Source organism: Halichoerus grypus, chromosome 9 (genome assembly GCF_964656455.1).
Source record: "Halichoerus grypus chromosome 9, mHalGry1.hap1.1, whole genome shotgun sequence".
Taxonomy (NCBI): domain Eukaryota; kingdom Metazoa; phylum Chordata; class Mammalia; order Carnivora; family Phocidae; genus Halichoerus; species Halichoerus grypus.
In genome coordinates, this window is record NC_135720.1 from 132,796,690 (window position 1) to 132,824,518 (window position 27,829).

Genomic DNA, 27,829 nt, shown 5'->3' on the forward strand with positions numbered 1-27,829 from the left:
GGACTTCTGGAGTGAATGGGATCCTTGGCCTCGTTTGTATCCACCCCCCCCCCCCACCCCCCCCCATGTGAAGGCAAGAGGGAGATCATGCTCCTCCATCTCCAGTCGTCCAAGGACAGGAATTCTTTTTACCCACAGCTACTGCTGCTGCTTAGCCAGGAAGCCAGTTTTGGTGTGTTGCCTTGAATGGAAAGCCTTTTCATTTCTTGCTCAGTTTTGGGAGATGGGCTGAAAGGCCCCGGAACGTGATGGCCCAGTTCTGTTGTACTGACTGGGTTCTTTGGGGGCTCTCAGCCTGTGAGGACGGGCCCCGCCACGCACGGTGGCCGAGCGGTCTCGGGCCCGGGCCACGCCGCCCCTGTGGGCCGCCGGTGGCCAGCCACGGTTGCAGGGGGTCCCCAAGCTGCCTTCCCCCGCAGCGGTTTGGAATTTTCAGCTCATATTTATTGCTTTTGTGGAAGACAATAGACGTGGTTTAATTTAAGTTCAACCTCCTGAATATTAATAGAGGGGAACAAATGCTCATGTGGGGAGAACAGGATCTTTGGGCCATTCAATTTTCTCCGTTTAACCTCCTCTCCCAACGAAGGGTTGTGGTGATCGGGGGAGGGTTTTGGGAAAATAAAATGAGCTCGTGTGTTAGAAGGAGGGGACGCTGTACTGTTACTCCTCATCTACTAAAAATAATAATTCAAAAAATTGATGGCAGGGCTTTGTTAGGGAGAAGAAAAGGCAACACACAGTAGCTTTTCTAATGTTCTGATAATGGCTGTTCTGCCCTGTGGCATCCTACTCCATCTTGCTGACCTGGCTCTTCTGGATCAGGCAGGCAGTATGATTTGGATTAAAATCTTCAAAATGAAACGGGGTAGCTCGTACATGGGAGGTGTGAGAGTGGGCTGGGGGGGAGCCGGGTGGAGTGGGCACGTCTCTGCCCAACCTTGTAGACTGCCTCACTAAAAATGAATGTAAATGTTCTCTGTACAGGATGGGGGTACCCCAAGTGAAAAAGCAGATTGCATGCAGAACCAATGGGTCTTGCCCCTTATAAAGGCAGTGAAAAGCTCAGCCCCTTCAGTTTGCATTGACAGGCAATCAGTTCCCTCTGTATGGGCCCCAATTTTCCTAATCTGGAAAGCGAATCAGACTTACCTCTTCGAGTTCAGGTAACCGTCCTTGCTAATCCTCGGAATGGAGGAAACTTTGGAGTTCTCGGAAGATATTAGTCTGGTGAGGGCTTGGGACAATGACTGCTACTTTCAGTCATTTTCATGTAGCTCAGCCACGCCTTACTGTGGCTTAATAGAGCATCCTGCTCACTTCTGTCTCACCAGCGAGCTTCAAAGAGCTCACGCACAGTCAATTCAGGTTCCCTGTTTCCTTGTAAAATTTCACAATCCAGTTTCCCTGAATTTGCACTTTGGACAGTCGACTTCTGGAGGGGAGATACCTCCTACCTCCTATGCTTTTTTACATTGATGCATAGATATGAATGCTTATTCGTATTGTACATAGATAGGAATGCTTCCCGGGCACCCTCCCCCCAGTGTGTTACTTTGTTTCCTCTGAATTTGTCATTAGCTGACTCCTTAGAGCTTGGTGACTAAGTTGTGTAAGTAATCTTTGCCTTCACAAAATCCCCGATAAAAGGTAGAAGAATGCCCCAACAGAACTCTGGGGTTGGCTGCCTTACTTTCATTTGGGTCGTCATAGATTGCACAATCAGAACTGGTTTCCTTACCTGATTCACACTTGCCCCACGCATCCTGGTGTCTTAGAGCCCTGGGTCTCCTACCGGCTTGAACCTGGTTTTGCCCTACAGTCGTGGTACTCAAAATGTGGTTCCCCAGTAGCCAAGGCCACATCAGCATCACGTGCGAGCTTGTTAGAATAGGACAGATGGGGTGATGAGGTCTGGGGGACTGTGTTTGGACAGGTGATTCTGATTCATGCTCAAGTTTGAGAATCCCCGCTCTATAATCTGCGGAGATTATTCTTGTCAGAAGGGCAGGAGTGTAGCTTGTCACTGAATGGTTTCACTCTTTTCTGCTCGCTCACTCGCTCGCTCGCTCACTAGCTGCTTACTCATGCAGCAAATACGGAAGATCTTGTTATGTACTGAAGGGCACAGCAGTGTTTCTTCTGCCCCGGCTTCACCTAACAGCACATGGTCCTTGCTTGTTTCCTCCTTGATCCAAACACAGCTTCAAAACAACCCTCTCCTCCTTCACTACCACCATCCCCGTTTTTGGTTTTGGTTTTTTAGGTTTATTGCAAATTCCAACTTTGCGATTAAGTGTTCTGGCTTCACTGATTCACATTCACTGTGTCCCGTCGTCCCGTCTCCTCCCCCCCCCCCATCACTTTTTCCTTGCCCTCCAAGTGCAAGGTTTCTTCTTTGCACATACTAACTGATCCACTCATGTGTGCTTGTCGATCTACCTCCTCACTGGAATTTAGGTTTTGTTTGATTATGCCTGTATCCCCAGGGCCCTGGCATATGGTAGGTGTTAAGAAAATGAGCAGATGATAAAAACTTAAAGAAAGCAAGCAAGCAAGCATGGATGAACTCCCATTCTTTCCCTCCTGTCTTGCTTTATTCTCCTTTTTGTACTTATGGACTATTAGAAAATGAACTCAACCAAGAGTAAGCTTATACTTAAGATGCCTCTCTTTCTCTCGCTCATTAATTTTACATGTGGTTCTGTAATCAGTTTTTATTTGAACTGCCCATCCTTTTCAAGTGTGGCCATTCACTCATCTCCTCTTTACATGTATGACTTCTCTCCTGGCCCAGTTTCTTCGTCTCTTGAGTATCCCTGTATCCATCCTACTATTTTCCGTAGGCTTTCTCCTCACCCTGTGACCTTACTTAAAGCGCTGTATGTCATTTTATGTAGTTAATACCTATGAATTATGTAGGTTTAGTTGTCTAGAGCTTCATTAAAAAATCTCAAGGCAGGGAAGATTAATTTTCATATAATTGACTCAACCTCAAACTTATATCCAAAATGTTTCAAAAATTAATATAAAATTATCAAATGTTCAGTTTTCAGTTGATTAAAAATAAAAATAATTCATTTCCTTCTCTGCACTAGCTGTATTTCAGATGCTCGGATGTGATTGGGGCATCTGGGTGGCTCAGGCGCTTAATCTTCCGACTCTTGGTTTGGGGTCAGGTCATGATCTTGGGATCGAGATCGAGCACTGCATTGGACTCTGCTCTGGGTGTGGAGCTTGCTTAAGATCCTCTCTCTCCCTCTGGCCCATCCCCCCACGTCAAAAAAAGGAAACACATTAAAAAAAAGAGCTGCATGTGACTACTGACCACAGTAGTGGGTAGCGTAGACCATACCTCTACCCTTAAACTGTGACTTCCATACAATTCATGTCTCCTTTTGACCTCACGGTGTAAATTGCCCATGTTTTCTCTTTCTTGGGGAAGTTGTGTATGATTTCACTTCTGTTTTGCAGTCCTGGCTCCCAAAAGCTACATGTCTAAGTGATAGCCATGGGCTTTATTTATTTCATTCTAATAGATTTCCAGTGTTCTGGTATTACTCATCCTTGGAAAGGATGTGCAAACACACAAGCAGGGAAGCGCGTGCACAAACAGGTCGAGTCCCAGGGTTTGGTTTCCTTATACCACATTCTTACAGATGACTTTACCAAATATATAGAATCCTCTTTCCTCTATAGTGTTTAGTGCAATAGTTGGAACCACTCTTAAGTGTTTGAACCAAAAAGGGATTTATTTATTTATTTATTTTAAGATTTTATTTATTTATTTGACAGAGAGAGACACAGCGAGAGAGGGAACACAAGCAGGGGGAGTGGGAGAGGGAGAAGCAGGCTTCCCGCGGAGCAGGGAGCCCGATGTGGGGCTTGATCCCAGGACCCCGGGGTCATGACCCGAGCCGAAGGCAGACGCTTAAAGTCTGAGCCACCCAGGTGCCGCAAAAAGGGATTTAATACAGGGAATTAAGTGCTTACAAAGTTGGGGGAAATGTTGGAAGGATAGAAATCAAGGGTCCACACTATACTTTTGGCTCTGCTTAAAAGCCGAGTGCCATGGCTGTGAAAACGTAGATCCTGTGTAGGCATTCCTACGGATTCCCAGCTTCTGATGCCCATGAGGCTGCTGATGGGACTGAAATTGGGGGCCAGTCACTGCGGACACTTGTGTTGGGGTGAGCTTCCCATCGGTAGGACTTAAATTATGTCCAGAACCCTAGATGCAAGAACGTCTCAGTGCTAGAAGACCGGCCAGGCTTTTATTCTGCCATCACCCATTAGTGGGGCCTCAGTGCTTATTAAAATACTTCCAGTATCCCTTGGCACAGACCTTTCTCCAGTTCGCTTGCTTAACAGGACACCCCGGGGCCCCAAGATTCCGTGTTCTGCATGGTGTCATACCTGCAGTCCTAGAGAGGCCTTCTCCTTTGAGACCATCAAAGGCAAACGTGAGTGTCTAATATAATGGATTACTATGAAGAGGAAGTTGTGTAGTAGAATTTCTAGTTAATAACTTAAGCTGTGGCTCCAAAATAATGATGCTTTTTCTTGTCTGGTTCCTGAAGGCAGTTCCAAAAAGGATTGCAGTATTGTTTTTTTTTTTCTTTTAAGATTTATTTTAAAGTCCTCTCTCCACCTCACTTGGGGTTCGAACCCACAACCCCGAGAACAAGAGTCGCACATCCCACGGACTGAGCCAGCCAGGCGTCCCCGGATTTCAGTATTTCTAGCGTACATCTGTTAGCCTTTGAAGGTTAACTAGTTCGAATTGGTAATACACGAGGTACCTTTCTTCCTAGCCCAAGCCCTGAAAGATGCTTATATATTTGAATAAGAACCCTGCAGAATCTATTATGGTTACACAATCCTGCCTGCATTTCTTACTGTTGAAATGATTTCCTAGGCCTCATGTAGGATGAGGTGTCCCACTCAAAAGGGGGAGATACGTACCTTCTAATCTTCTTTCCAAATTCTGGTCTGGCCTCATCAGCCATGGTGTAGGGGTAACTGTGGTAAAGTGCTACTTCCTGATGTCATGTGTTTTAAGTCTTTGTCCCCTTTTCTCACCTGTAGGGCTCCTTGGTAATGGCCAGTCTAAGGGATTAGGACCAGCGTCAGAACAGTCAGAGAATGAGAAGGACGATGCATCCCAAGTGTCCTCTACTAGCAACGATGTTAGTTCTTCAGATTTTGAAGAAGGGCCGTCGAGGAAAAGGTTAGTACCCAAGGCTGAAAATGCTGGAGCCTTAAACCAGGGACACCAGCGTTTCCCACAGGGGAGCCAACTCGGGCCCACCCACCCAGTCTCCTGGTTTTCATAGAGGAGCCAGGGTTCTGGATGGTCTCTATCCCAGGTCCTGGTTTCTAAAAGTTGTCCGCTAATTGTCATCAGAAACGAACACACCAGCAAATGCGGTGGGCCAAACAGAGCCCGTTCCTCCCCTGAGCATCTGCCACAGGGTTGCCAGCTTGTCATTCCTGTCTTCTCTGATCATTGTAAGGGACTCTCCTCAATTTCTGGAGTCCATTCGATGGTATTTTGCCATGTCTGAAGAGAGCTGTTCCTAAAAATGTTGAAGAATTAAATGCAGTGTTTCTGAACAACGTTCCTCCTCAGGAAAACAGAACCCCGGCTGTGGTGGAGGAATCGTTCATAAAACTTTTAATTTACCAGTTCGTTTTTTTTTTTTTTTTTTTTTTTTAATGACTTTCCTAAATAAGCTTGAGAGTTTGATAGGGAAGTTGGCTATGGGAATTTGATAAGTTTGTGGTTTCACGGTCAAACGGTGGCAGTGACCTTATATAATGCTGCTTGTAATGGGGTGTTTAAAAAACCCCTTGCCGGTCATCTGCTTGATTTCATACCTCATGTGTTATGCTCCCACGCCCGAAATTATATTCCATTTCTGGTTTTTGGTTTGTTTTTTTTTTTTTTTTTCCTTCCGTTCTCATACTCGAGGTTTTCCTGGATGACTAGATTGATGACTTTTTCTTAGAACCTGGTAGTTCGAGAGGTTGGGGAAAAGAAAAAAAAAAATTGTACTCTTTCTCCAGAATTCTCGTTACCTTTTGGAAATTGTCTAGATGCGTGTATCTAATGAAGTCCTGAGTATAGTGGAAATCATGCGTTAGGTATTTTAAGATCCTTAAAAGAACTGTATTTCGGTCTGAAATTGGAGATAATAGTTCAGTCTTAGTTTATTTTCCTCCATCATGCTGTGTCTTCGTTTAGAAAACCCAGAATACAATTTTCTCCTAATTCTCAGCACTGTATCTCAGAAGAGGTCTCAGATTTGTTGTTAGTCAGCAAGCATATGGATGAAGAATCTCTGCCAATGTCCTGGGCCTTGTAGGTTCCTCTCTTTTAAAGACCCTTGGGTGAGTGTCTCAGTGACAAGTCTGTCCTGTTTCAGATACTCGCCACAAACATTTCGCTCGGCCGCAGTTTGAGAAATGCGTCCTCACAAGAGAGGGAGGTCAAGGATGTGTGTTAGAAATCCCATCAGCAGATAGGTTGGAACCTCTAATGATGTTGTCCATGCTCCCAAGCATGGTGGGTGGTCATGCATCTAGCATCATCTTTCATCTCCGTGTGGGGAGCAAAATTCTGAGTGTGGTTGGACATGTCAGCACCTGGTCTTGAGCTGCATGGCCGTCAATTTCGCCCGCCCCCAAAGATCCTGCAAGCATGGGGGTGTAATGACCAACATCTCTAAGGCTTCGTTCTCTTGGGGTGTGGGGGGGCGTTGCTGGCCCTTCGTCCTCGACTCCTAGTGCCTTTCTTAGTTGACAGTGCTGCGGGCTTTCTCTTTGCATGCCGCCATGTTGGTGTGCGGCATTTGCGTGCACATCGGTCATTTAACTTTGGTCACCAGGACAGTGGACAAGAGAAATGTTGTTCAGGATGAATCCAGAGAAACGTAACCATTTCTTATCTGCTTTAATTAGTGTGCCAAGTACCTTGTTTTACTGAATTAAGGATTCATAGCAGCATTTTTTTTTTTTTTTTTTTTAATTTATTTATTAGAGAGCGAGCGAGAGAGAAACAGCATGAGAGGGGAGAGGGTCAGAGGGAGAAGCAGGCTCCCCGCTGAGCAGGGAGCCCGATGTGGGACCCGATCCCGGGACTCCGGGATCATGACCCGAGCCGAAGGCAGTCGCTTAACCAACTGAGCCACCCAGGCGCCCCATCATAGCAGCATTTTATTTGGTTATAGTCACACTCTACTAGGGAAATCCATCAGGGACATAATGTAGGTTACGCTTTGACAGGTTGGGCTGCATTGAGGGCTGGTCTGAGGTGGCCTGCATGTTCCAGGCTTTGTAGTTTACAAGTAGGTAGGGAAGTTAGGGCTAAGATTTCTTGCAATGTTGTAGGGTACGTAGCAAATACAAAATAATAACTTTTTTTTTTAGGGAGGGAGGGCACGGGAGAGGGAGGGAGACAATCTTAAGCAGACTCTGTGCTGAGTGCAGAGCCCGATAGGGGCTTGATCTCACGACCCTATGATCATGACCTGAGCCGAAATCAAGAGTCGGACACTTAACTGACTGAGCCACTCAGGTGCCCCCAAAATAGTAACTTTTAATACTTTCTGGCTCTTAAAGAGCTCATTTGTTTTGATCCTTCATTGGTGTTTAGTATAAATTATTTGGTAGAACCCTGCCTTCTAATGCACGTTGTTAGAACCGAAATCTGAATTCCTGGGGCTCTGTCAGTGCTTTGCCGGACTGAGTGGTCAGCCTTCCTTCGTCTTATGTGTATTAGACCTTTTCCAATAAGCTGGTGGGGTGTCCTGTCCCTGCTGATGACAATGTCAAACCCAGAGTAACTACCTAAAGTGGAGTGGTTATTTCAAAATGTCACTTAGAACATTGTTGACGAGATGCTACTTTTAACCTTGTGCCTACAATTCCCTGAGCCTGGTGTACATACCCCCGAGAGGAGCGTATCTTGTGATTGACCCCTTGCGTTCTTGGTAGGCATTTAGACTGTGTGGGACACAACCCTGAATCCTCAGATTCCAGGGCCATGATTTATGTCTTTGCTCTGGACCAAGCATCCTATATTCTTTAGGAATTTCTAGCCATTCTTGTACAGTTCATTGCTGTTCCTAAATATATGGTTTTTAGGATCACCAGGTAAATATGCCTTTTCTCTTGGGAGTGGAGTAAAGAGGGTAAATTTGTATTTGACTTTTGTAAGAAAAATTAAAATATGAGGTGTGGACTATGCAAGTCTCAGACCTTTGCCTTGAGTTTCCAACCTGGAAATCAAAGCGATTCCATTTTCTGATGATGCCGGTCATGTGTTTTATAATTCTTTGGTCCAAACTTGTGTGTTTGCAAAGTGTTATTTTTCTAGGGGAAACGCCCCCTGAGCTGTGTTTGGCCCTGCGTACTTGCTGCCATTGGTCATATTTAATGTCGGGGATTTTTTCTTGGCACGCAGAAAGCAGTAGAATCCAGAGTTCTGGAGCATTTATTTTTCTTCATTGAGGCAAAAATGAAAGTTACCTTTTTACCTAGCCATTAAAAGGACATCTTCTGAAATCTTTGTCCGCTCTTTGTGAAAGGGAAAGCCACTCTCTCTTCAGGCTCTTTGCCTGTTTGGTGGAGGTCTGGAGTACTCTGTGATGGTGGGAGTGCCTACCTAGGTCTTGATTTCCTTTTCTTTTGATCATTGGGGTAAATGATATTGAAAAACATCTACATTAATGGAATGTTACTGTGTGAATGGAAACGTTATAGAGACTTTGAGCCTGTAATCCGCCTCTTTTGAATTGATGGTGGCCATGCCTAGCTCCTTACCCTCATCATCCTGTTACACTTGGCTCTTCTAAAACTCATGTTTCCTGCAAGAAATACTGAAGTATTTTCAGAAACCAGAATGGACAGATTCTGTCAGTCAGGTGTGGATAGACTGAGAAAGTCCAGAATGATGGTTATGGGCATATGGATTACCTGTTTGGCTGGTGGCAAGAAGGTGGTGTACAAGGAAGTTGGTGTGATAGTGTACTTTGATTGATTGATTTTATTATTTAGAGCAAGTGTGAGTGAGCAGGAGGGGAGGAGCAGAGGGAGAGGGAGAAAGAGAATCGTAAGCAGGCTTCATGCCCAGTGCAGAGCCCGTACCAGGGCTTCATCTCACGACCCTGAGATCATGACCTGAGCCAAAATCAAAGAGGCCGGCACTTAACCGACTGAGCCACCCAGCCCCGCGCCCGCCCCCCCCCCCCCCCCCGCCCCTGTACTTTCAAATGCAGGTAAATGGAAGATCCAAAATGCATGGTTTGAAAGGGGTCACTTGACTGCTCAGATATATAGCCAAATTAACTATGTGTACTTATTTTACTTTATCTTTGGGTGGAGGGAATAAGCAGGAAAAATACAATGACTGGTGGTTTTTAGGGATGTGTCAATATGGTTAACTGTATGGGCTGGAGCTAGACAATGTGGCGTCTTATTGTGGCTCACCATCTACCTGCCCTGTGCCCTTGGGCAGGTTCTGTAGCATCGCTGGGCCTCAGTTTCCTTATGTGTTAAAATGTCTGCAACAGCAGTAACCACCTCACGGTGGTCTTGTGGACTGAACAAGGTGATTTATGAAGAGCCCACAGGTGTATGATGAGGACTGCGCATCTGATACTATTATTAACCATCCCCACTGTGACACATGAATTTGCTGCGCGTGAGTATGCATATTTATTGGGGACTTCTCAAACATGTTTTAGAGGAATTTTGATTTATACAAATTGTGATTTGTATCTTCCTTCTGTGGTGACCCTGACACCACCCTCTGTGGGCAGATGGAAAAGTGGAGATGGGTGTCCGTCCTCTGAAGTACTGAGTCCCACGAAGGACCCTTGTGGCGTACAGTGTGAATCCCCCACAAGAGGTTCGTGTAACCAGGTTATTTGCTTGCGTGGAGCAGTCAGGAGTGAGATGAGGTTCAAGTTTGCGAAGATGGGCTGTCGGTGAGCGGATTCTGTCTCAACTGTGCACACATAAGTCGTCATTTCACCTTGTGGGGGGGCTGTTTTGCTAGTACTTACTGCTAAAATCCCTGCCTTACTTTGAAAAAAAGAGAGTTTAGTGAACTAGTAAAGTTCAGACTATGTCCCTGCAGGGTCCTACGTTCTTCTTGTTAAATAGCTGCTATATCTTAGGCCATTGATAGAAGACTGAGTTTAAAGATCGTCCCATTCCAGTGGATTGGGTATTGCATACAGAGAATCAACTTTTTTTTTTTTTTAAAGATTTTATTTATTTATTAGCAGAGAGAGAGAGTGAGTGAGGAGGAGTGGGAGAGGGAGAAGCAGATTCCCTGTTGAGCAGTGGACCGCCCCCCCCCCCCCGCCCCAGTATGGGGCTCCATCCCAGGACCCCGGGATCATGACCTGAGCTAAAAGCAGACGCCCAACCAGCTGGGCCACCCAGGCGCCCCTCACTGTGAACATCTTTAAGAATAGAGTTTTAAAAGTCTAAATGTTTGTTTCCCCTTGTTTGTTTTGCTTTGAATCTTGTGCATAATAGCCACAAACTGCTTTAGATCGATTTCTCTTAAGTTTTGGGTTAGATTTGGACATCTCCACTGACCAGGGTGTTACAGATTGTTTTGTTGTTACAACCTTGAAGATGATTTTACAAATCAGAGTTTACTACTGTTCTAATTTTTAATTCTACAGCTATCTTCACTGAAACATAGTCTCTACAGCAAGTAAAGAAGGGGCAAAATGACAGAATGGAATATTATGTGGGACCCTTAATAACCACAGAAGAGAATTGTGGAATTAAATATAAAGAAATCTAGATGTGTCAGGCCTGTCTGCTTTTTAAAATTTACCTAAATGGTTGCAATGGTTGGTGCTTTTTTCCTTCTCCTAGATCTTTCTTGCTGGATCGTTTTTCTTTGGTCAGAAAGGACCTTTTTTTTTTTTAAAGATTTTATTTATTTATTTGACAGAGAGACACAGCGAGAGAGGGAACACACGCAGGGGGAGTGGGAGAGGGAGAAGCAGGCTCCCCACTGAGCAGGGAGCCCGATGCAGGGCTCGATCCCAGGACCCCAGGACCCCAGGATCATGACCTGAGCCGAAGGCAGATGCTTAACGACTGAGCCACCCAGTGCCTCAGGACTTTAATACCTTCCCCCGCCTTTTTAAAAAATACTTCTATTTATAGGTTTGCTAGGGTTGGTAGGGTTGGATGAATCTCTTGGCTTTTATATGTCTACGAAGATCTTTATTTCACCCTCATTTAAAATACATATATATTGCATGGAGCACTGGGTGTTACGCACACACAATGAATCATGGAACACTACATCTAAAACGAATGATGTAATGTATGGTGATTAACATAACAATAAAAAATTTTAAAAAATTAAAATACATATATATTTACAAGAATTGTAGGACAGCATGTACTTGTAAGAAATTTACCTTGATTTTTAAAAGGTGTTTTGCTCATTATAGAATTTTAGGGTGTTGTCTTTAAAATGCTGTTGTGGGGACGGGCATACCACTCAGCTGTCCCCTCCTTTGCATTGTTTCCAACAAGAAGTCCGCTGTCACCCTTTTAACTCTAAGATGTGTCCTTTTCCTTAGTCTACTTTTTTTTAAGTTCTATTTATTTCGGGGGTGGGGGGGAGAGGGGAAGCCTACTTCCTGCTGATCAATGAGCCCGATGTGGGGCTTGATCCCAGGACCCTTAGACCTCAGCCGAAAGCAAGAGTCGTAGGCTCAACTGACTGAGCCAGCCAGGTGCCCCTTTCCTAGTCTACTTTTTTAAGATTTTCTTTTTATCCATGGTACCATGTCCTTTGGTGTAGTTTATTTTTCTCGTGTTTGCAGTTCATTGAGCTGCTGCTTAGTTCTGTAGATTTTATCCCTTTTGGAAAAATTGAAGGCAACATTTCTGCAAATTTTAGTGTGTGTGCTTCTTTTCCCCTTTAGGGATTTCAATTGCATGTATTTTTGGCTGCTTGACGTTGACCCACAGCACCTCGATGCTGTTTATTTTATCCTAGTCCTCCCCCCCGCCCCAACCCACCCAGTTTTATTTTAGGTAGTTTCTATCTAAAATCTGCAGAGGTGTTGTCTTGTCTTTTCTTAACCTCAGAGATTGCTGTTTTTATCTCTAGAAATTAGAGTTTGGTCTGTATCATCTTCAGTGCCTGTCCTGACGTGCTGGTTTTTGCTCTGCCTTTTTGAACACACGGAATACAGTTGTAATAGAGGTTTAGTACGCTTGTCTGCTAATTCTTTCACCTGTGTTATTTATGGGTCAGTTTTGGATTGACTCATGTTCCTCCTCATTAGTAGCCCTATTTTCCTGCTCCTCTGCTTGCCTTAATAATTTTTTGTTGGTCGTCAGGCCTTGTCCATTTTCCTTTGGGTTCTGGATATGTTTGTATTTCTCTGCCTGTTCTTGAGCATTGCTCTAAGATGTGATTAAGTTCAAAGGAAGCAGTCGGGTCCTTCTGGATCTTGGCTTTTCAGCTTTGTTCAGTAGAGCCAGAGAAGTGTTTGCTGTAGGGTTAAGTTTTCCCCAGTGCTCAGGCGAAACCTGGATGAGTACTTGCTGCCCTGTGAAGTAGGATGTTTACCATTTTGGCTCTTAGATAACAGGCACCGTTCTTGGCTCTGTGCGGGGTTCGGGGGCTGTTCCCTCCAGTCCTTTCTTGTACTTTTCCTTGGGTAGTTTTACCCCCTAGTGGCTGCTAGTACCCAGGGAAGATGTGGGGAGGTTCCAGAGTTTTCTGTGTGGCCCTCCCCCTTTCAGTACCCTGCCTTATAGATCCTGTTCAAAATCTTGGCCTCCCCAAACTCTAAGCTCTTTCTCCTTAATTTAGATTCCTCTAAACCCTGCCTGAATTTCCTCTCCTTGCGCTGTGGCCTGGAAATTCTCTTGGGGCTGTGAGCTGGCCAAACCTTTCTCATCTCTCAGGGATCACAGTGTTTCATGGTGTGATGTCCATTGTCTTGTGTGGATTTTCGGTTTCTTTCAGGCAGGAAGTCAGTTTTGGCCCTATTACTACTCTGTTCTTTGAATGTTGAATGAGAGGGAGAAGGGTACCACCAGGAATCCTAACTAGCATGTTTGCACTTTATCTTAGCCCCGGGCCCTAACCTTTCCATTTAGTTTTGTTATGCAATTCACTTTTTTTTTTTCTGTTAATGACTAAGTAAGCCCTGACACAATGTAAGAGAATCTCCAAATAAAGAAGCAATTGAGCTATAAATAGAAAGTCCCACTGCACAAGAAAGCTGGTGACTATTAGAAATACTTCAGACTCTTTGAAGTTCCAGAACCTCTGTTTCTAAAAGAGGAAGAACTATTGCTTAGTGAATAGAACATACTGTGCTAATAAATAATCCTAAGGAAACACTTGGAAGGCTTTCTTTTTAAATTTTTTTTTAATTTATTCTGTTGGAGAGGAGAGTGAGCAGGTGGGGAGGGGCAGAGAGGGAGGGAGAGAGAGAATCTTAAAGCAAGTTCCATGCTCAGCATGGAGCCCGACATGGGGCTCGATCTCATGAGCCTGAGATCCTGACCTGACCTGAAACCAAGAGTGGGACGCTCACCTGACTGAGCCACCCAGGCACCCCACACCTTGAGGGTTTCATTATTTCCGCTGTATAGCGGAGTCAACAAATACTGAAAATACTTGACACATTGTTTATAAGTAGCAAGGTCAGGATTTGAATCCAAGTCTTCGTACCTGTAATGCCCGGACTTCTCCACGACACCATGTCCCCTACTCTTGGGGGCATAAACTGTAGCTCTGGTTCTTTTTTTTCCCTAAGATTTTATTTATTTATTCATGAGAGAGAGGGGGAGAGGGAGGGGCAACAACAGAGGGAGAGGCAGGCTCCCCAAGGAGCAGGGAGCCCGATGCGGGACTCGATCCCAGGACCCTGGGATAATGACCTGAGCTGAAGGCAGAAGCTTAACGACTGAGCCACCCAGGTGCCCTGTAGCTCTGATTCTTTCAGGTACCTCCAGGACAGACAAATTCCAGAAGGACGCTCCCTTTGGGCCTGCAGCACCTGGCTTGGTGAACCCAACCGCCTCACTTGCCCTCCTCGGCTGAGCCCCTTTGTGCAATGCACTCTCCTTGGGGCCCCTCAGATCACAGAACCCTAGTATATGTTCTTTTCTTGGACAAGTGTTTGCATTCCTTCTTTAATAAAATAAATGAAAGTTTTTTTCCTGCATTGTAAACCAAGCAGTAAACAGAAAGGTGTGGGGGGGGGGGTGGGGGAAGCTTTAGCTTATCTTGAGTAAAACACATTTTGCTTTGGAAATCCTCTCTGGAGTCCTCCAGTATTAGAGGTTAGAGGTCATGCACAGGGGCACCGGGGAGAAGTCCATCCTGGATAGGAGAACCTTTAGGACCTAGTTGACTCTTCCTTTCAGGTAGCTGTTCCGAACAGATCTGTGATTACTTTTTGGCTTGTGCCTGTGTTCTTCTGGGAGAATAGTACTTTTTTATGTGACTTTTCAGTAGTTTGGCTGGAGTAGGTGGGCTCCAAGGGGGCAAGAGTCAGAACATTGGCTCACCTCATGGTGTTTACTTATGGATGAACTTCCCCCTTGTTATAGTTCACGTTTGGAAGGGGGGTTTGCATCTGTCCACTCTTAATACCTTAACCTCGATTTTAAGATTTTCCCAGGGAAAAAAAAAAAAGATTTTCCCAGATAAAAGGGTCACCAAGGCGAAGCCGAGGGTCAGATGTCTTACGTTGAGTAGCATAGAGCTAGGAGACCATTTCTGATGGTGCCTGAGAGTCTCACTGGCTGAAGCACACACACATTCTGTTGACTGCAGGATAGCACATGCCAGTCACCCACGTTCTTGTGGTTCGGTTCTTTCCCTGCAGCCAAATCCCTGGGCTTCTGTTCGGATCTCTCCGATAACTCTCGTGAGTTCTGTCCCCTGCTCGCTGAAACGCAAGGTGCTGGTTGTCTCTATTAAAGAGAACCCCCCACCCCCGCCCTCCGTGGTGACATGGAGCCTGGCTGTAGGCTCCCATCTGCAGAACAAAGGAAGCTGCTGTAATAAACATAACGTCTGACTGGTTTTGTGCATGAAATTATTTATGGGAGTTTTATGGGATTCCCCATTCCCCCTTCCTATCCTAGAATGTTCACAACTTGTCAAATTATTACTTAGGAGGCATGATCGGGAGGTTACAAGACCATCTTTTGCATCCTTCTCTCGCACGACGGAAGCATCTTGGGTCCGTCCCTATCCTCACAAGGGGCCTGCTCGACTCTGTACGTGAATAATGTCTACGGTACCAGGTACCAGAGGTGCAGCCCAGTCATCTGTCAGAAGAAAAGACAGCACAGGTTTAGGTGGATTTTGGGGTGTGGTTTTGGTTGTTAGGAGAAAATGCAGAGGATTAAAGTTAGGGTGGAGTTTGACCTTGTGGAAGAACATGGGGCAAGATGGCACAGGAGACTCTCGGGAGACTGAGCAAACTCAGGCTGGTGTTTTGGGGTTACCTTGATGGAACGTGCAGGGGTAGATGAGTCTGGTTTAAGTGGCAGAATGGACTGCAGGTTCCCTTCGGAATGTTCTTGCGTCTTTTCCACCCCGTGCGTCTAGCTGGAGAAGAGCCACCCTGTTAGTACGCAGCCAGGACGCAGGAGCTGAGCGGTGGCTCTCCACGCTTGACTTCATCCTGCGCTGAGTGCCTTCGTTTCATCCTGGATCGGGTACCTGGGATGCCGGAGCTGGGGCATGGTTGTCACTTGACTCCTGCTGGCTCCAGTTGCTTCTGTCGTCCTAAGGAGTGGTAGAGAGGGGGTGGGAAATAAGCTGTGGAGGGTAGTGTTCACTTCTGGTGCTGCCATCCCTTTCGGGGTTCCCTGTCTTGGGGTGCATCTCCTTATCTACATCCTCAAGGCACTTCCTGTCTGTGGAGCACCTTTTCTGCTGCTTCATAGTCCTTCCTTTCCTAGTGCATCCATCTGCTTCCCCTCCTCTTTCTAGGCCACGTGGCCGGGACATGTTGCTTAGCCTTCTGAGCCCACGTTCCTGACCTCATTTATTTGCCTGGCCCTGGTTAGCACGTGTACCCCCCAGAACCAGACCTGGGCGGGCCCTCCGAGCCACCTGGCCTTCCAGGAGGAGGAAACTGCCTCTGAGCACGGCGGGGTCCCCCACGTTCCATGAGGCCACCCTTCCTGGGACCACCGTGGTGTACATGAGGTGTTTCAGACTCTTGGCTCACAGCCCCCAGGTGTGTGTAGTCTGTTTGTATCCATGCCTGACAGCCTCCCGAGCTTAAGGCAGGTGGTACCGGGGTTGAGACCCTTCTCCCTGAACGATCCTCAGCATTTGATGATTTAAAGTAGAACGTGTTTTCCTGGCCCAGTCTTCTAAGGAGGCCCTTGATTAGAAATTGGAGGAAAGACAAATTTGAGGTTCTAGAATCCTATAGATGGGCTGTGAATCCTAATTCTTCCTCTTAGCTGTCCATGCGAGACTCAGTCCCCCAGAAGAATACCCCCTTGCAAGGCAGCCATGTCGAACACTTAACCTAACACTTAACATGCTTAGAGTGTTTATATATGTACACAGTGGAGTGGCGGCCGCTGTTCTAAACCCTTTACATACATTAGCCCATTTAATTCTCCATAGCAGACTCTGCAGGATAGGTCTTTTATCATCCGCCCATTTTACCGATGAGGCACAGAGGAAGGCACTGGGCACAGGAGATACAGAGCTCCTGGCACACGGTCAGGACTCAGTAAATGGTTTCTAGCCACCTTGAGTAAATCCGTGAGGAGCCCCCATGGAGGACTGCTGATGGAGAGAGATGGAAGAGTTGTGTTTTCAAAGGTTTTTGAGCGGCCCGGGAATCTGCCTTCTGGGCAAAGTGATCCTGTTTTATCTCTCCAAGGAGTGTGACCCTTGAGGAAGGCGTGTCCAGGGGTGCCAATTTATTCTTTAAGGTTCAAGGTGTTTGCCGGGTCCTGGGACGGATCTAAAAGAGGGTTCATTGAGCCCGATGTGGTGGTCCCAGAGGTCTCCACTCCAGGAAGAGGAAGCAGAAGCAAATCATCTCATGCAGTGTGGAGAGTACCATAGAAGATGTGACATCCGTGGACAGGCTGAAGAGTCGATGAGGGCGAGTCTAGGGACATTAGGGCATCGTCAGTAAGGTGATCTGTGCTCTGAGTCTTTCCTTCCATGGAGAGTATATTCTTGGATGTTCTAGGCCCCATGGTAATTTCCTGATAGCACGTTACAGACCTGTGTGGGTGTCTTCAGCCAAATTATGTAATGCAGAGAGAGAGAGAGAGAGAGAGAGAGAGCGTGTGTGCGAGAGAGACCCGCCCAGTGCCCAGGGCTCGATTGACCCGGCCGCTGCATGCAGTTGGAGCTACATTAATAACCCGATGAACGCCTCGTGTGCTTGGCTGCTGGCCACGGGAGGAGACCCGCAGAGCAGAACGAGCCAGCACTCCATGCCTTGGGCCTCTCGCTGGTCCTTGGGTGGGGCTAGGCCTTGGCCCGGGAAGTGGTCCTTAAGGCTTAGTAGCAAGCTGCTTCTGGAAGGCCTTGGGTGCTTCCGTGCTTTATCTGACTAGCCTCACAAGAGGGCCAGGAGAGGGCAGGGTTTATTTACTAATTTTTCTTTGAGCTTGAGACCAGAGGGTTCCTTGAAATGTTGAAAAGGCACATGGGGTGGTTTGGAGGTGGGGCGGGGGCGGCATGGCTATCAGGTCCCAGTCTTGTTATTTCTGTCTTGTAGAAGAAGCCTTAGAATTGATCTAGTGTTCTTGTAGTTGATTTAAGAAGTCGCGTGTTGTGTGAGCAGGGCACATCCCCGTCCCCACCCCTCCCTGGGCACAGAAATGTCCCACCAAGGGGCCTGCAGAAACCGAGCTGTGCGCTGGGAGCCGTGCGGGCTTCAAGGTGGACGGCCCAGCTAGGCAGACTGGCAATAACCAGCAAGCCAGGTGGCTCTTAGGATGAAATAAAGTAACCTAGCTCAGCCCTAGGTAGGAGCCTGGTATGCTTTTAGCATTTGGTTTTAGCTTTACCGTTTAGTCCCCAAGTCTGTCTCAGCCAAGATGTGTTTACAGGCACTGAATCTATTTGTTGAACGACAGCATTAGTTAGCGTCCTTCGATTCTAGGAGGGGCCAAACTCCCTGTCTTCACCTTAGTAAATGAAAGACAGACCCCGATCTTGATTTTTCTTTTTTCTTTCTTTCTTTCTTTCTTTCTTTTCTTTCTTTTTTTTTAAATACCAGAGGAAGAGTTGACTTAAACAGAAGTGGTCCTTGGCTAATTAAAAGCGAGTGTTGTGTGTGGGGGGACGGGGTGGAGGGGGCGCTCTGTACTCGCTGAAGGCTGTACTGTTTCCTGGTTTTGATCAGAAAGCATTTAGTATATATTTACCTTGGCTCCGTCCTGTCTTGAGCTTCGAAGTCAGCGTGGAATTTCCATTTTTTAATTGTGTGTCAAAGCACCACGTATCTGGCCTGGGTGATTTGGGGTGGGGGTGGTACTTCGACGTGTGGACTCTGTAGGAGTCTCAAGCAGGGAGAGGTGTGTCTTTCTCTTCTTGTACAGCTTACATTTACCGCTCATGCTTCTTTTTCTGGAATTGCATATGAAGCTTTTCCAGGGTGGACCCGGGCTCCTCTTAAGTTACTGTTCCTGCCAGGTGTGGGATTCTGTCTGGAGAGGTCTTTGCAGATGCTCGGTCCTTCTGCGTAGACCCGCGCCGCACTCCTCTCCAAGGCCTGTGTGCACAGGTCTTGGCGGGAAGGACTGCGCGGGAGGCGTGGGGCGCAGATGTGGCCTCTTTTGGGGGCTTACAGGTTGGCCTGTAGGCGTTGCTGAGGGCAAATTTTTAGACCCTTGTGGGAGTGGGCAGCTGCCCCCCGAAATTTGCCTGCGCTTCCCGGTGAGCACGCAGGCTTCTCGCCACGTTTACTTGTTTCAGGAAAGTGGCTTTTGTGAACTTCACCTGAGGCAGTTTCACGACTGCTGTGACCATTTCCTTTTTCCGTCACCTCGGAGATCTGATTGCAGGGATCTCACTTCCACCTCCCATGCCAGTTCTGGGCGGGCATGCTGGTGGTTGCCACGGAAACCGGGGACTAGGCTCTCGCCTTCTTCCTGCATCCTGGCTCTTCTCAGTCTCTCAAATATGAACGCGAACAGACTCGAACGTCCGTGCTGCCTGCTTTTGCCCACCTTCCCTCCTGCACCCCCAAGGGACAAGTGTAAGCCCGTCCCCCATCGTCAAAGCAGTAGCTGACCCTCCTGGAAATAGTTATCAGTTCGGGAGTCTTCCTGGATGAAATTGAGAGAGGGAGGGAACACACAGACATGGTTCTGGAGGGCTCACCTGCAGGACACTGGCCTCGGTTTGTGGGGTTTGAAGGCATCTTGCCTGTGAAGGGGGTGACAGCCATTAGCTTCCCTTGTGGTTCGCATGTGCTTATGCACAGGTGGTTAGACCTGGCTTTTTATGCAGAATGTTCCTTGAGGTCACTGCCCCCTTGGCTGCTTTTGGAACTCAATTAAAAACCGTGTACATTGTTGCCACTCGGGTGGGAAGAGAGTACTCTTGCCTGGAGGACCAGGCACTTCTGCCCCCTCCCTCCCACCCTCCTCTCTCTCTCTCTCCCCCCCCACCCTCCTCTCTCTCTCTCTCTCCCCCTCTCCCTCTCCCTCTCTCTCTCTTCTCCACCCCCCCCTCACACCCCCCCCCCGCCTCTCATTTTTAGAGCTGGGCCCAGGTGTGGAGGGTTGGCGGGAGAGATTCTCAAGTACAGGCTAAGGAGGCAAGACAGCAGTCTGAATGACTTGTTAGAGGAGAGATTTGGGTCCAGTTCTGCTATTAGAAATGTAAAGAAGGGATCCTAATCAGAAGTGGGTGCCCCCCCCCCCCCCCGTGCTTGGAATAAGGTAAATATCAGGCAAGAATATTTTCTCTTTTGCTTTAGGCTCCATTGCTTTGATTTGCACAAGGTGGAATCTTTTAAAAATCCTCCTAAAAATACCTTGATAGATCTGACCCCTTAGCTTAGACTGTTGCAGAGAATGGGCGTAGAATCAGCGTCATCAGTGTGGGGAAGGAATCCGGTGATCTCGCTGTCTCGTCCTGCTCACTTGTCCTTCAGGCTTTAAAAAGGGTTTGGCCCTCAGCTCCCTCCGATGGGATCGTCCTCGTCCATCTTTGTATCCCTGACGACTGGCAGAGTATCTAGTATGCGATAGATATATGTATGTTTTTGTCAATGTAAACCAGTTTTACCAGTAGCCAAATAAAGTGTCAGGAAATGAAATCTTCCTGGAGGAGTCCGTTACATTGGAGAAGCATGTTTTCCTCTTTAGAATCGTCCAGACCTCTCACCTCCACTTTATCATGTCGGAAGGTTAGGTGTCTGTGCGTTGTGTGCTTTTGAAGTATTGCCCATAGTTATTTGTTTCGCTTTAAAGGGTTAGGAAAGAACAAACTGTTTTTTTGGTAGTGATGTAATTTCCTTGTCTCTCCTCCCGCTCCCCGTTTCTCCATCCTTCTTGGCACTCTTTGGTTCTGTAAATGCTCCCTGGGACCAAAAATGGGTTTAGGATATGAGGAGGTTTCTCGTTCCACAGCAGGTTCCGGGGGCCTCAAACTAATACAGTAGAGGGTCACTGAATTTCCATCCACCATGATTAATCTGTGCTGCCGAGAGAAGGGAGAAAATGCCTTCTTGCCCGAAAGCCCTGTGGTTCTTCCTGTGGGGCCAACCTAAGGTTGACTACAGTTTTCTGGTCTCTTTAAAAATTTTTATTTATTTATTTTAAGATTTTATTTATTTTAAGATTTTATTTATTTATTTAACAGAGACACAGCGAGAGCAGGAACACAAGCAGGGGGAGTGAGAGAGGGAGAAGCAGGCTTCCCGCTGAGCGGGGAACCCGATGCGGGGCTCGATCCCAGGACCCTGGGATCACGACCTGAGCCGAAGGCAGACGCTCAATGACCGAGCCACCCAGGCGCCCCTGGTCTCTTTAAAAATTTTTAAATATTCAACCTGATCATCTAATTCCGTGACAATAAATATTCTCCAGTAACGACGGTGATATACGTATCTGGCATTTTCTCCTGTTATCTCATACTCACAGATTTTGCTTTTCCCCAGAGGTAGAAGACCTGGCTTTTTTGTGTTCTCAGAGTTCAGCTTTTGAAGAAAATTTAAACTTTAAATAGCACACAGGACAACTTGACAGAAAGCGTCAATTATGTTGAATTAACATGAATATTACTTGCTGTTGTCTACTATACATAGAAGGAAAGAATGAAAACATTGAAAAGGAAAACAAAAGCCAGGTCTTATTAAAATGAGTTTTTTTGTCCCGATGTTCCTATTTGGTTTCAGACCTATTCCGAAATGAATGGAGGCTGTTTGAGATGTTGCTTCTTTCGTATGAAATACTGTTCTGTTGAGTGTATAACCGTATAATAGGCCGGGTGCTTTACTGAATCAAGGAAATTGTTCTCTGAATCTATAATTAAAAAAATACACAAAGCTCGCATTGGCTCTGATGGAGTAAGATATAAATCCATGTAGTGGTTGTTGGTTATTAGCTTGGGGGAAGGCCGCTTTAGCCAGCGGCTGCTTATCTAGGGATGGCAGGGCTAGCGGATCATTCTCTCCAGGCCAGAACCCGCCTTAGCTCCTTGCAGACTTTGAGGGAGAATGAGTAAGGATGCTTCCAAGTAACCATGAGCATGATTCAGCCCAACGTTTTTTTCTTTTTTCTTTTTTTTTTTTTGGTGGGCGGTGGGGGGGCAGTGGTTACTTGGTGATTTCATATATTTGATATATTCATTAACTTCTTTAAGAAAAATTTTCAAATTCTGTCAATTTGGGACTCTTACAGGATGGGATTCCTGTAGTTTTTAAATATATACATTTTTCTCAAAGTCCTTTCTCTGGAACGTAAATTACACATTTGTTCAGCCCCTTACTCTGCCCCCAAGAAATATGTTTGCCTTCGCTGTGACAGCCTGCAGGCTATGGGTACATCGCGGGGCCGTAATCTGCTTATTGTTAATCGGCAAATGCCATCGTGGACTGTGGACTGTGGACCAGCACTTGGCCTTTTCTGGAGCTTGTCGTTGGTTCTTCCCCTTTGTGGGGATTTGAGCCGCCTTTGCCATCATTTTTCATGTCTTCTGTGCTCCCGTCCCCCCTCTACTCCAGTCTCCTTGAGTGAGGCTGGAATAAATAGAGACTTTCTAGATCTCCTGGAGGAAGGGAGATCACCTGTTCCAAAGATGAGGGATCGAAGGCTAAGAGGGGACGGGGGTGCTGGGAGTCCTTACGAGGAGAATGGCTTCTATGGTTTGAAAGGATTTAGGAACCAAAACCCCAAAATACTGATCTTTTCCATATAGCCTAACCGGTGTGGCTCCTGAAAGATGCCCTCCGGCTGTGAATTTGGGGCTCTTGGAAGTGCACGCAGGCACCGCGTGTGCGTGTGTGTGTGGGGGGGGGGAGCGGGGGGGGTACAGCCTTCCCTTTCTGCCCGAGACCTGCTTGCTGGGAGGTCCCGAAGGGCAAGGCTTGCTCCCCCTACTGCCAGCTGCCTTGGGTGTAAACAAGTGCGTTTCCGTGTTCTTCAGATCTTTTGGCTTAAGTCTCACCTGAGCAGGACAGACTTTTCTATTTGAGGACAGACATCGGCCCTCTCTGGTTTTTAGTCACAAAGGTTCATCTTCTACCAGTCTCCTACATTTGCCCAGATAGGTACTTTTAAACTCATACTTGGGAAAAAAAAAAATTCAGCATACAAGGAAAGATTTAAGACCGTCCGTATCATTTCCTCTTTCAAAGAAGCAACTTCATGAAATGAATATACTTAACAGATGTCAGTTTGGATGGTGACATGGTAGGTTTTTCTAAAGAGGGTGGATCTCCAGTGTGTTAACTCTTCATCCGGGAACATTGAAACTGCTTTTGTTGAAATGCCCTTAATGTAACAGCACCAAAGGTGTGCCGGTGGGCATGGACCCACTTCTCTTACTGGATAGAACCAACAGGGAGTCTGTTCCCAGGCATGCTTGGCTTAGGTAAGCAGGCTGGCCCTGCCGAGCAGTGCCCATATAAGTTTGCCTACAGCACTGATAATACAGTCCCTTTTATGGTGCTTCTTTGGAATGTAGAACTTATCCAAAAACAAGGGGACAAATCCAGAATTAAAATCACTTTGGACTGAGTCTGCTCTTCTTAACTTAAAATATAAAGGAGATCCCTGGCAGTGCCCCACCAATTAAACCAGCCTTCACGGCCAGCACTAGGAACGGAAGGCCCCTAGAATGTGCTGTATATAAAACAGCAAGACAGGCTCTGGAATAAGGTAGATTTTTGCTTTGCGTGTATGCTCTTGAAAGCTCCTTCAAGTCTGAGCCTCGGTTCCATTGTCTGATAGAGGCAACAGTGATAGAGGCAACAGTGATAGAGGCAACAGTGATAGAGGCAACAGTGATAGAGGCAACAGTGATAGAGGCAACAGTGATAGAGGCAACAGTGATAGAGGCAACAGTGATAGAGGCAACAGTGATAGAGGCAACAGTGATAGAGGCAACAGTGATAGAGGCAACAGTGATAGAGGCAACAGTGATAGAGGCAACAGTGATAGAGGCAACAGTGATAGAGGCAACAGTGATAGAGGCAACAGTGATAGAGGCAACAGTGATAGAGGCAACAGTGATAGAGGCAACAGTGATAGAGGCAACAGTGATAGAGGCAACAGTGATAGAGGCAACAGTGATAGAGGCAACAGTGATAGAGGCAACAGTGATAGAGGCAACAGTGATAGAGGCAACAGTGATAGAGGCAACAGTGATAGAGGCAACAGTGATAGAGGCAACAGTGATAGAGGCAACAGTGATAGAGGCAACAGTGATAGAGGCCCTCCTAAGCCACTGGTTCCCCAGCCTCAGCACGCATGAGAACCATCTGGTGTACTTGCTAAAATGCAGCTTCCTGGGTCCCACCCCGGAGTTTCAGATTCAGTAGGTCTGAAGTGAAGCCCGACAATTTGCATTTCTACTAGATTTCCAAGTGATTCTGATCCTGCGGGTGGGAGGGTCGCACTTGGGTACCTGCGCTAAGGACCGAATGCTACATATGATTCAAAGCAGCTGGTGTATTACTATCTGCCCGTAAATCGACCTCTCCATTCTATGTGTAGTCGCTGGGTAACGGACAGTGAATATCCCTGAGGTTACGAATTCTCGGGACCGGTGAGCCTTGATCAAGTAGATCACGGAGATGGAGCTCTGCCGCCCCAATGCTTGCTCTCACCAGAATATTCTGTTACTTCTACTTGATAGTTTCTGTGACTCCTTTAGGTAATAATGTAAATGAAATCAGTGGATCCCCCCCGCCCCGGGCTTTGGTGTATGCTCTGATCGTTTTTTATTTTTTATTTATTTATTTTTAAAGTAGGCTCTGTGCCCACCGTGGGGTTGAACTCATGACCCTGAGATCCAAGAGTCCCATGCTCTACTGACCGAGCCAGCCAGGCGCCCCTCTGTGATCATTTTGTCATCTTCAGTTTTGGGTTCTTTGTACAAACCTTTGCTCAGACCAGTGAGTGAAGTGTGGTATGAAATCAACTATTTCTGCCTGCCTGCCTTCCTTCCTTCCTTCCTTTCTTCCCTCCCTCCCTTCCTCCCTTCTTCTCTCCCTCCTTCCTTCCTTCCCTCCTTCCTTCATAGATGTCAGAGTTGTGAGGTCTTAGTAGATCTTCTCGTGCTTACTGGAGACCATGCCTTATTGAGACCTTTTTCTTTATATGTCCCCAAATGTTTCCTTCCTGCTTGTTCATCTGCCTTGTGCAGAAACACAAGAGTAATAATGTCTTTCCTTCCCTTGCGGTTTATTTGAAATTATTTATAGGCCAGGCACTAGCTGCATGCCGCCTCCTCCCCACCCCCACCCCCTTTCTCTGGTATAATTTCACTTTAGATCATTGCTTGTGTGTGTACCGCCGACCTAAACACGTGCCATCCGAGCAAAAGGATTTTCCTCTTGCAGACAACTCCTCAAAGCAGACAATGCGATTTAATCTTCGATTACCTTGGGAAGAGAGTGTTGTAATCTGGCTTGAATTTCCTATCTATAAGGTGATTCTCAGCTCACCGTAGGTTACAGTAGGTGATGCTCCCTTCGGCCAGGTAGATGCACTCAGCAGCCGCACCCACACCCTTGGCACGGTGTAGGCCTGGGATGTTCTCCACTATTTCTGGGCCACAGGGAAGAAAATGTGCAAACAATGCTATGCGCAAGTTGTTTCTTCTTCGCTCTATACTCCGTATTCACGGATGGCATTCGGGCTGACAGCCAGACAATGCAATACCCATCACGTCCCTGGTTTTAGGATTCTTCCAGGCCTGAGAGTCTTTCTCATAGTCTTTTCCAGGGCGTGCATGCATTTGCGTGCGGGAGAAGGGGTAGAGGTGGAATGGAGGTGAGGATATGTACCTGTGTGTGTGCTAATTCACCTCTCATTCATTCCCTGACTTCACACAGTTCACCTTGCACCAGATTTAATTTAATTTATACCCAGCGGGGGAATCTACCCATAAAACACACACCTCCATAATTCTGTCTCCACCTTTCTCTGTGTGCCTAACAGCTTCCGTGTTTTACAAATCAAGTTGCATTTTAGACCAAGAGAAGGAGAGAGGACACTAAGTAGCACTTTAGCTGAATTCATGCCTCTACTCGTGTTTGCTGTGAAGGGCAGTTCTATATAACTGATCAGCATTTTCTCAGTGGCTTATCTTTTAAAAAGGAATTTGTTGGATTTTTAACCTATGGGGATTTTGAAAGGGTGGTGGTACCTCCCAGAGAGTGTTGCACAGAGATTGGGATAGAGAGCCTGTTCCCTTAAGGAGATGCCTGGGAGAGAGAGGTTTTCACAAAATTCTTGCAAGGGCAAATAGGGTCAGCTCTCGTCTTGTTTATTTGAACCACTGTCAGGAGTGGATGGGAATGTATTGGTTTACCATTGCCATGGCAACAGTTGCTAACCCCTCCCCCTGCAGGGTGTCCCATGACAGGAAACCAACCCATTCATTTATCCAAGTGACTCAAAATTCCATTGTGTGCATTCCATGGACTGTTAGTGGTGGTATTTTGATAGAATGTCGTTGTGTGTTCTGGAATAGTATTCAGCAGTAGCTTAATGCTGCTCCAGTCACCAAATAGCTTTTCTGAGCCACTGTTTCCCTCATGTCTGGTGGGGAAGGGGAGGGATAAGAAGATGCTCAGCAGTGGAATAGGATTTTTCAGCTGTCTTTCTGTTCTAGGACCTAGAAGGAGTCTTCCTGTGCTGGGACATTTCTTCTTTCCTTCCTTCCCTTCCTTGATTGTATTTATTTATTTGAGGGAGAGGGCGGGAGAGAGAGCACGAGCTGGGGGCAGAGGCAGAGGGAGAAGCAGACTCCCTGCTGAGCAGGGAGCCCGATACGGGACTCAATCCCAGGACCCTGGGATCATGACCTGAGCGGAAGGCAGACGCTCAACTGACTGAGCCACCCAGGCGCCCCATTTCTTTGAATTCCTGTGGTAGGTCTTAATTCATGAAATATTTTCTTCTTCATAAAAAGATCTGGATTTGTTTTTTGTTGTGTATTTTTAAAGCTCACTTACTTTAGAGAGCGGGGAGGGGGGTTGCAGAGGGAGATGGAGAGCGAATTCCAAGCCGACTCCATGCCCAGCACAAAGCCTGACGTGGGGCTCGATCTCCGGGCTCTGAGATCATGACCTGAGCTGAAGTCAAGAGTCCCATGCCTAACCGACTGAGCCACCCAGGCGCCCCCTGTATTTGTTTTATTAGCAGATGCTTTTAGTTACCACCAAGTGGAATCTTTAATTCTGGGTAGTTTTAGATTTCCTAGGTGATGGTGGGTTACATTCCAGTGTGTGTGTGTGTGTGTGTGTGTCTGTCTGTCTGTCTGTCTCCCCACGGCTTTAGCTTTATTGTGTGTGTGTGTGTGTGTGTGTGTCTCCCCCCACGGCTTTAGCTTTATTGACCTATAACATCGTGTAAAAAGGTGTATGACCTGATGATTTGGTGTACATACATATGGTGAAATGATTGCCATAATAAGGCTAGCTAACACACCCAACACCTCACATAGTTCCCTGTGTATGTGGAGTGTGTATGTGTGAATGATTCTAAGATTTATACTCCGTGCCTTTTAAGTATACAGTACGGTATCAGCTCTAGTCTCCATGGTGTACATTGTAACCCCAGAACTTATTCATCAACTGCAAGTTTATACCTTGTCCACACTCTCTCTCTCTCTCTCTCTCTCTCTCTCACACACACACACACACACACACACACACACCATTCTACCCTGTTTCTAGAATTTTGGGTTTTCTTAGATTTCCACATATAAGTGAGGCCACTGTTTCTCTGTGACTTACACTTAGCATAAAGCCCTCAAGAATTACCCATGTTCTACCTGGCAGGATTTCTTCCGTCTTTATGGCCGAATAATATTCCACCGTGTATGCTGTGTACCACGTTTTCTTGATGTAGTCACCCCTCCGTGGCCTCGGAGCTGATATCCGTGGCTCGGCTCTTGTGAATAATGCTGCAGTGAACCCAGGATTGCACGTGTGTTTTTGCACTGGTGTTTCCATTACCTTCGGATATATGGCTGAAGGGGGATTGCTAGATGGTCTGGCAGTTCTCGTTTTCGTGTTTTGAGGAAGCTCTTGTTCCCACAGGGGCCGCACCAATGGAGGTTCCCACCACC

The 27,829-nt window shown here is 46.7% G+C and overlaps 1 protein-coding gene across 6 annotated transcripts in view; it reads left to right on the forward strand.

Annotated features, from left to right (window-relative positions):
* Positions 1-27,829, forward strand: part of JARID2 (jumonji and AT-rich interaction domain containing 2) — a 249,764-nt gene that overhangs the window by 143,385 nt on the left and 78,550 nt on the right. For 5 of the 6 annotated variants that reach the window (XM_078055716.1, XM_036087225.2, XM_036087234.2 and 2 more), the window contains one exon: positions 5,089-5,230. The exons of the other annotated variant lie outside the window; for it this stretch is intronic. In XM_078055716.1, coding sequence (XP_077911842.1) covers positions 5,146-5,230 — 85 coding nt within the window. In that variant the 5' untranslated portion in view covers positions 5,089-5,145. The remainder of the gene's footprint in view (positions 1-5,088; positions 5,231-27,829) is intronic. 6 annotated transcript variants of the gene reach the window in all.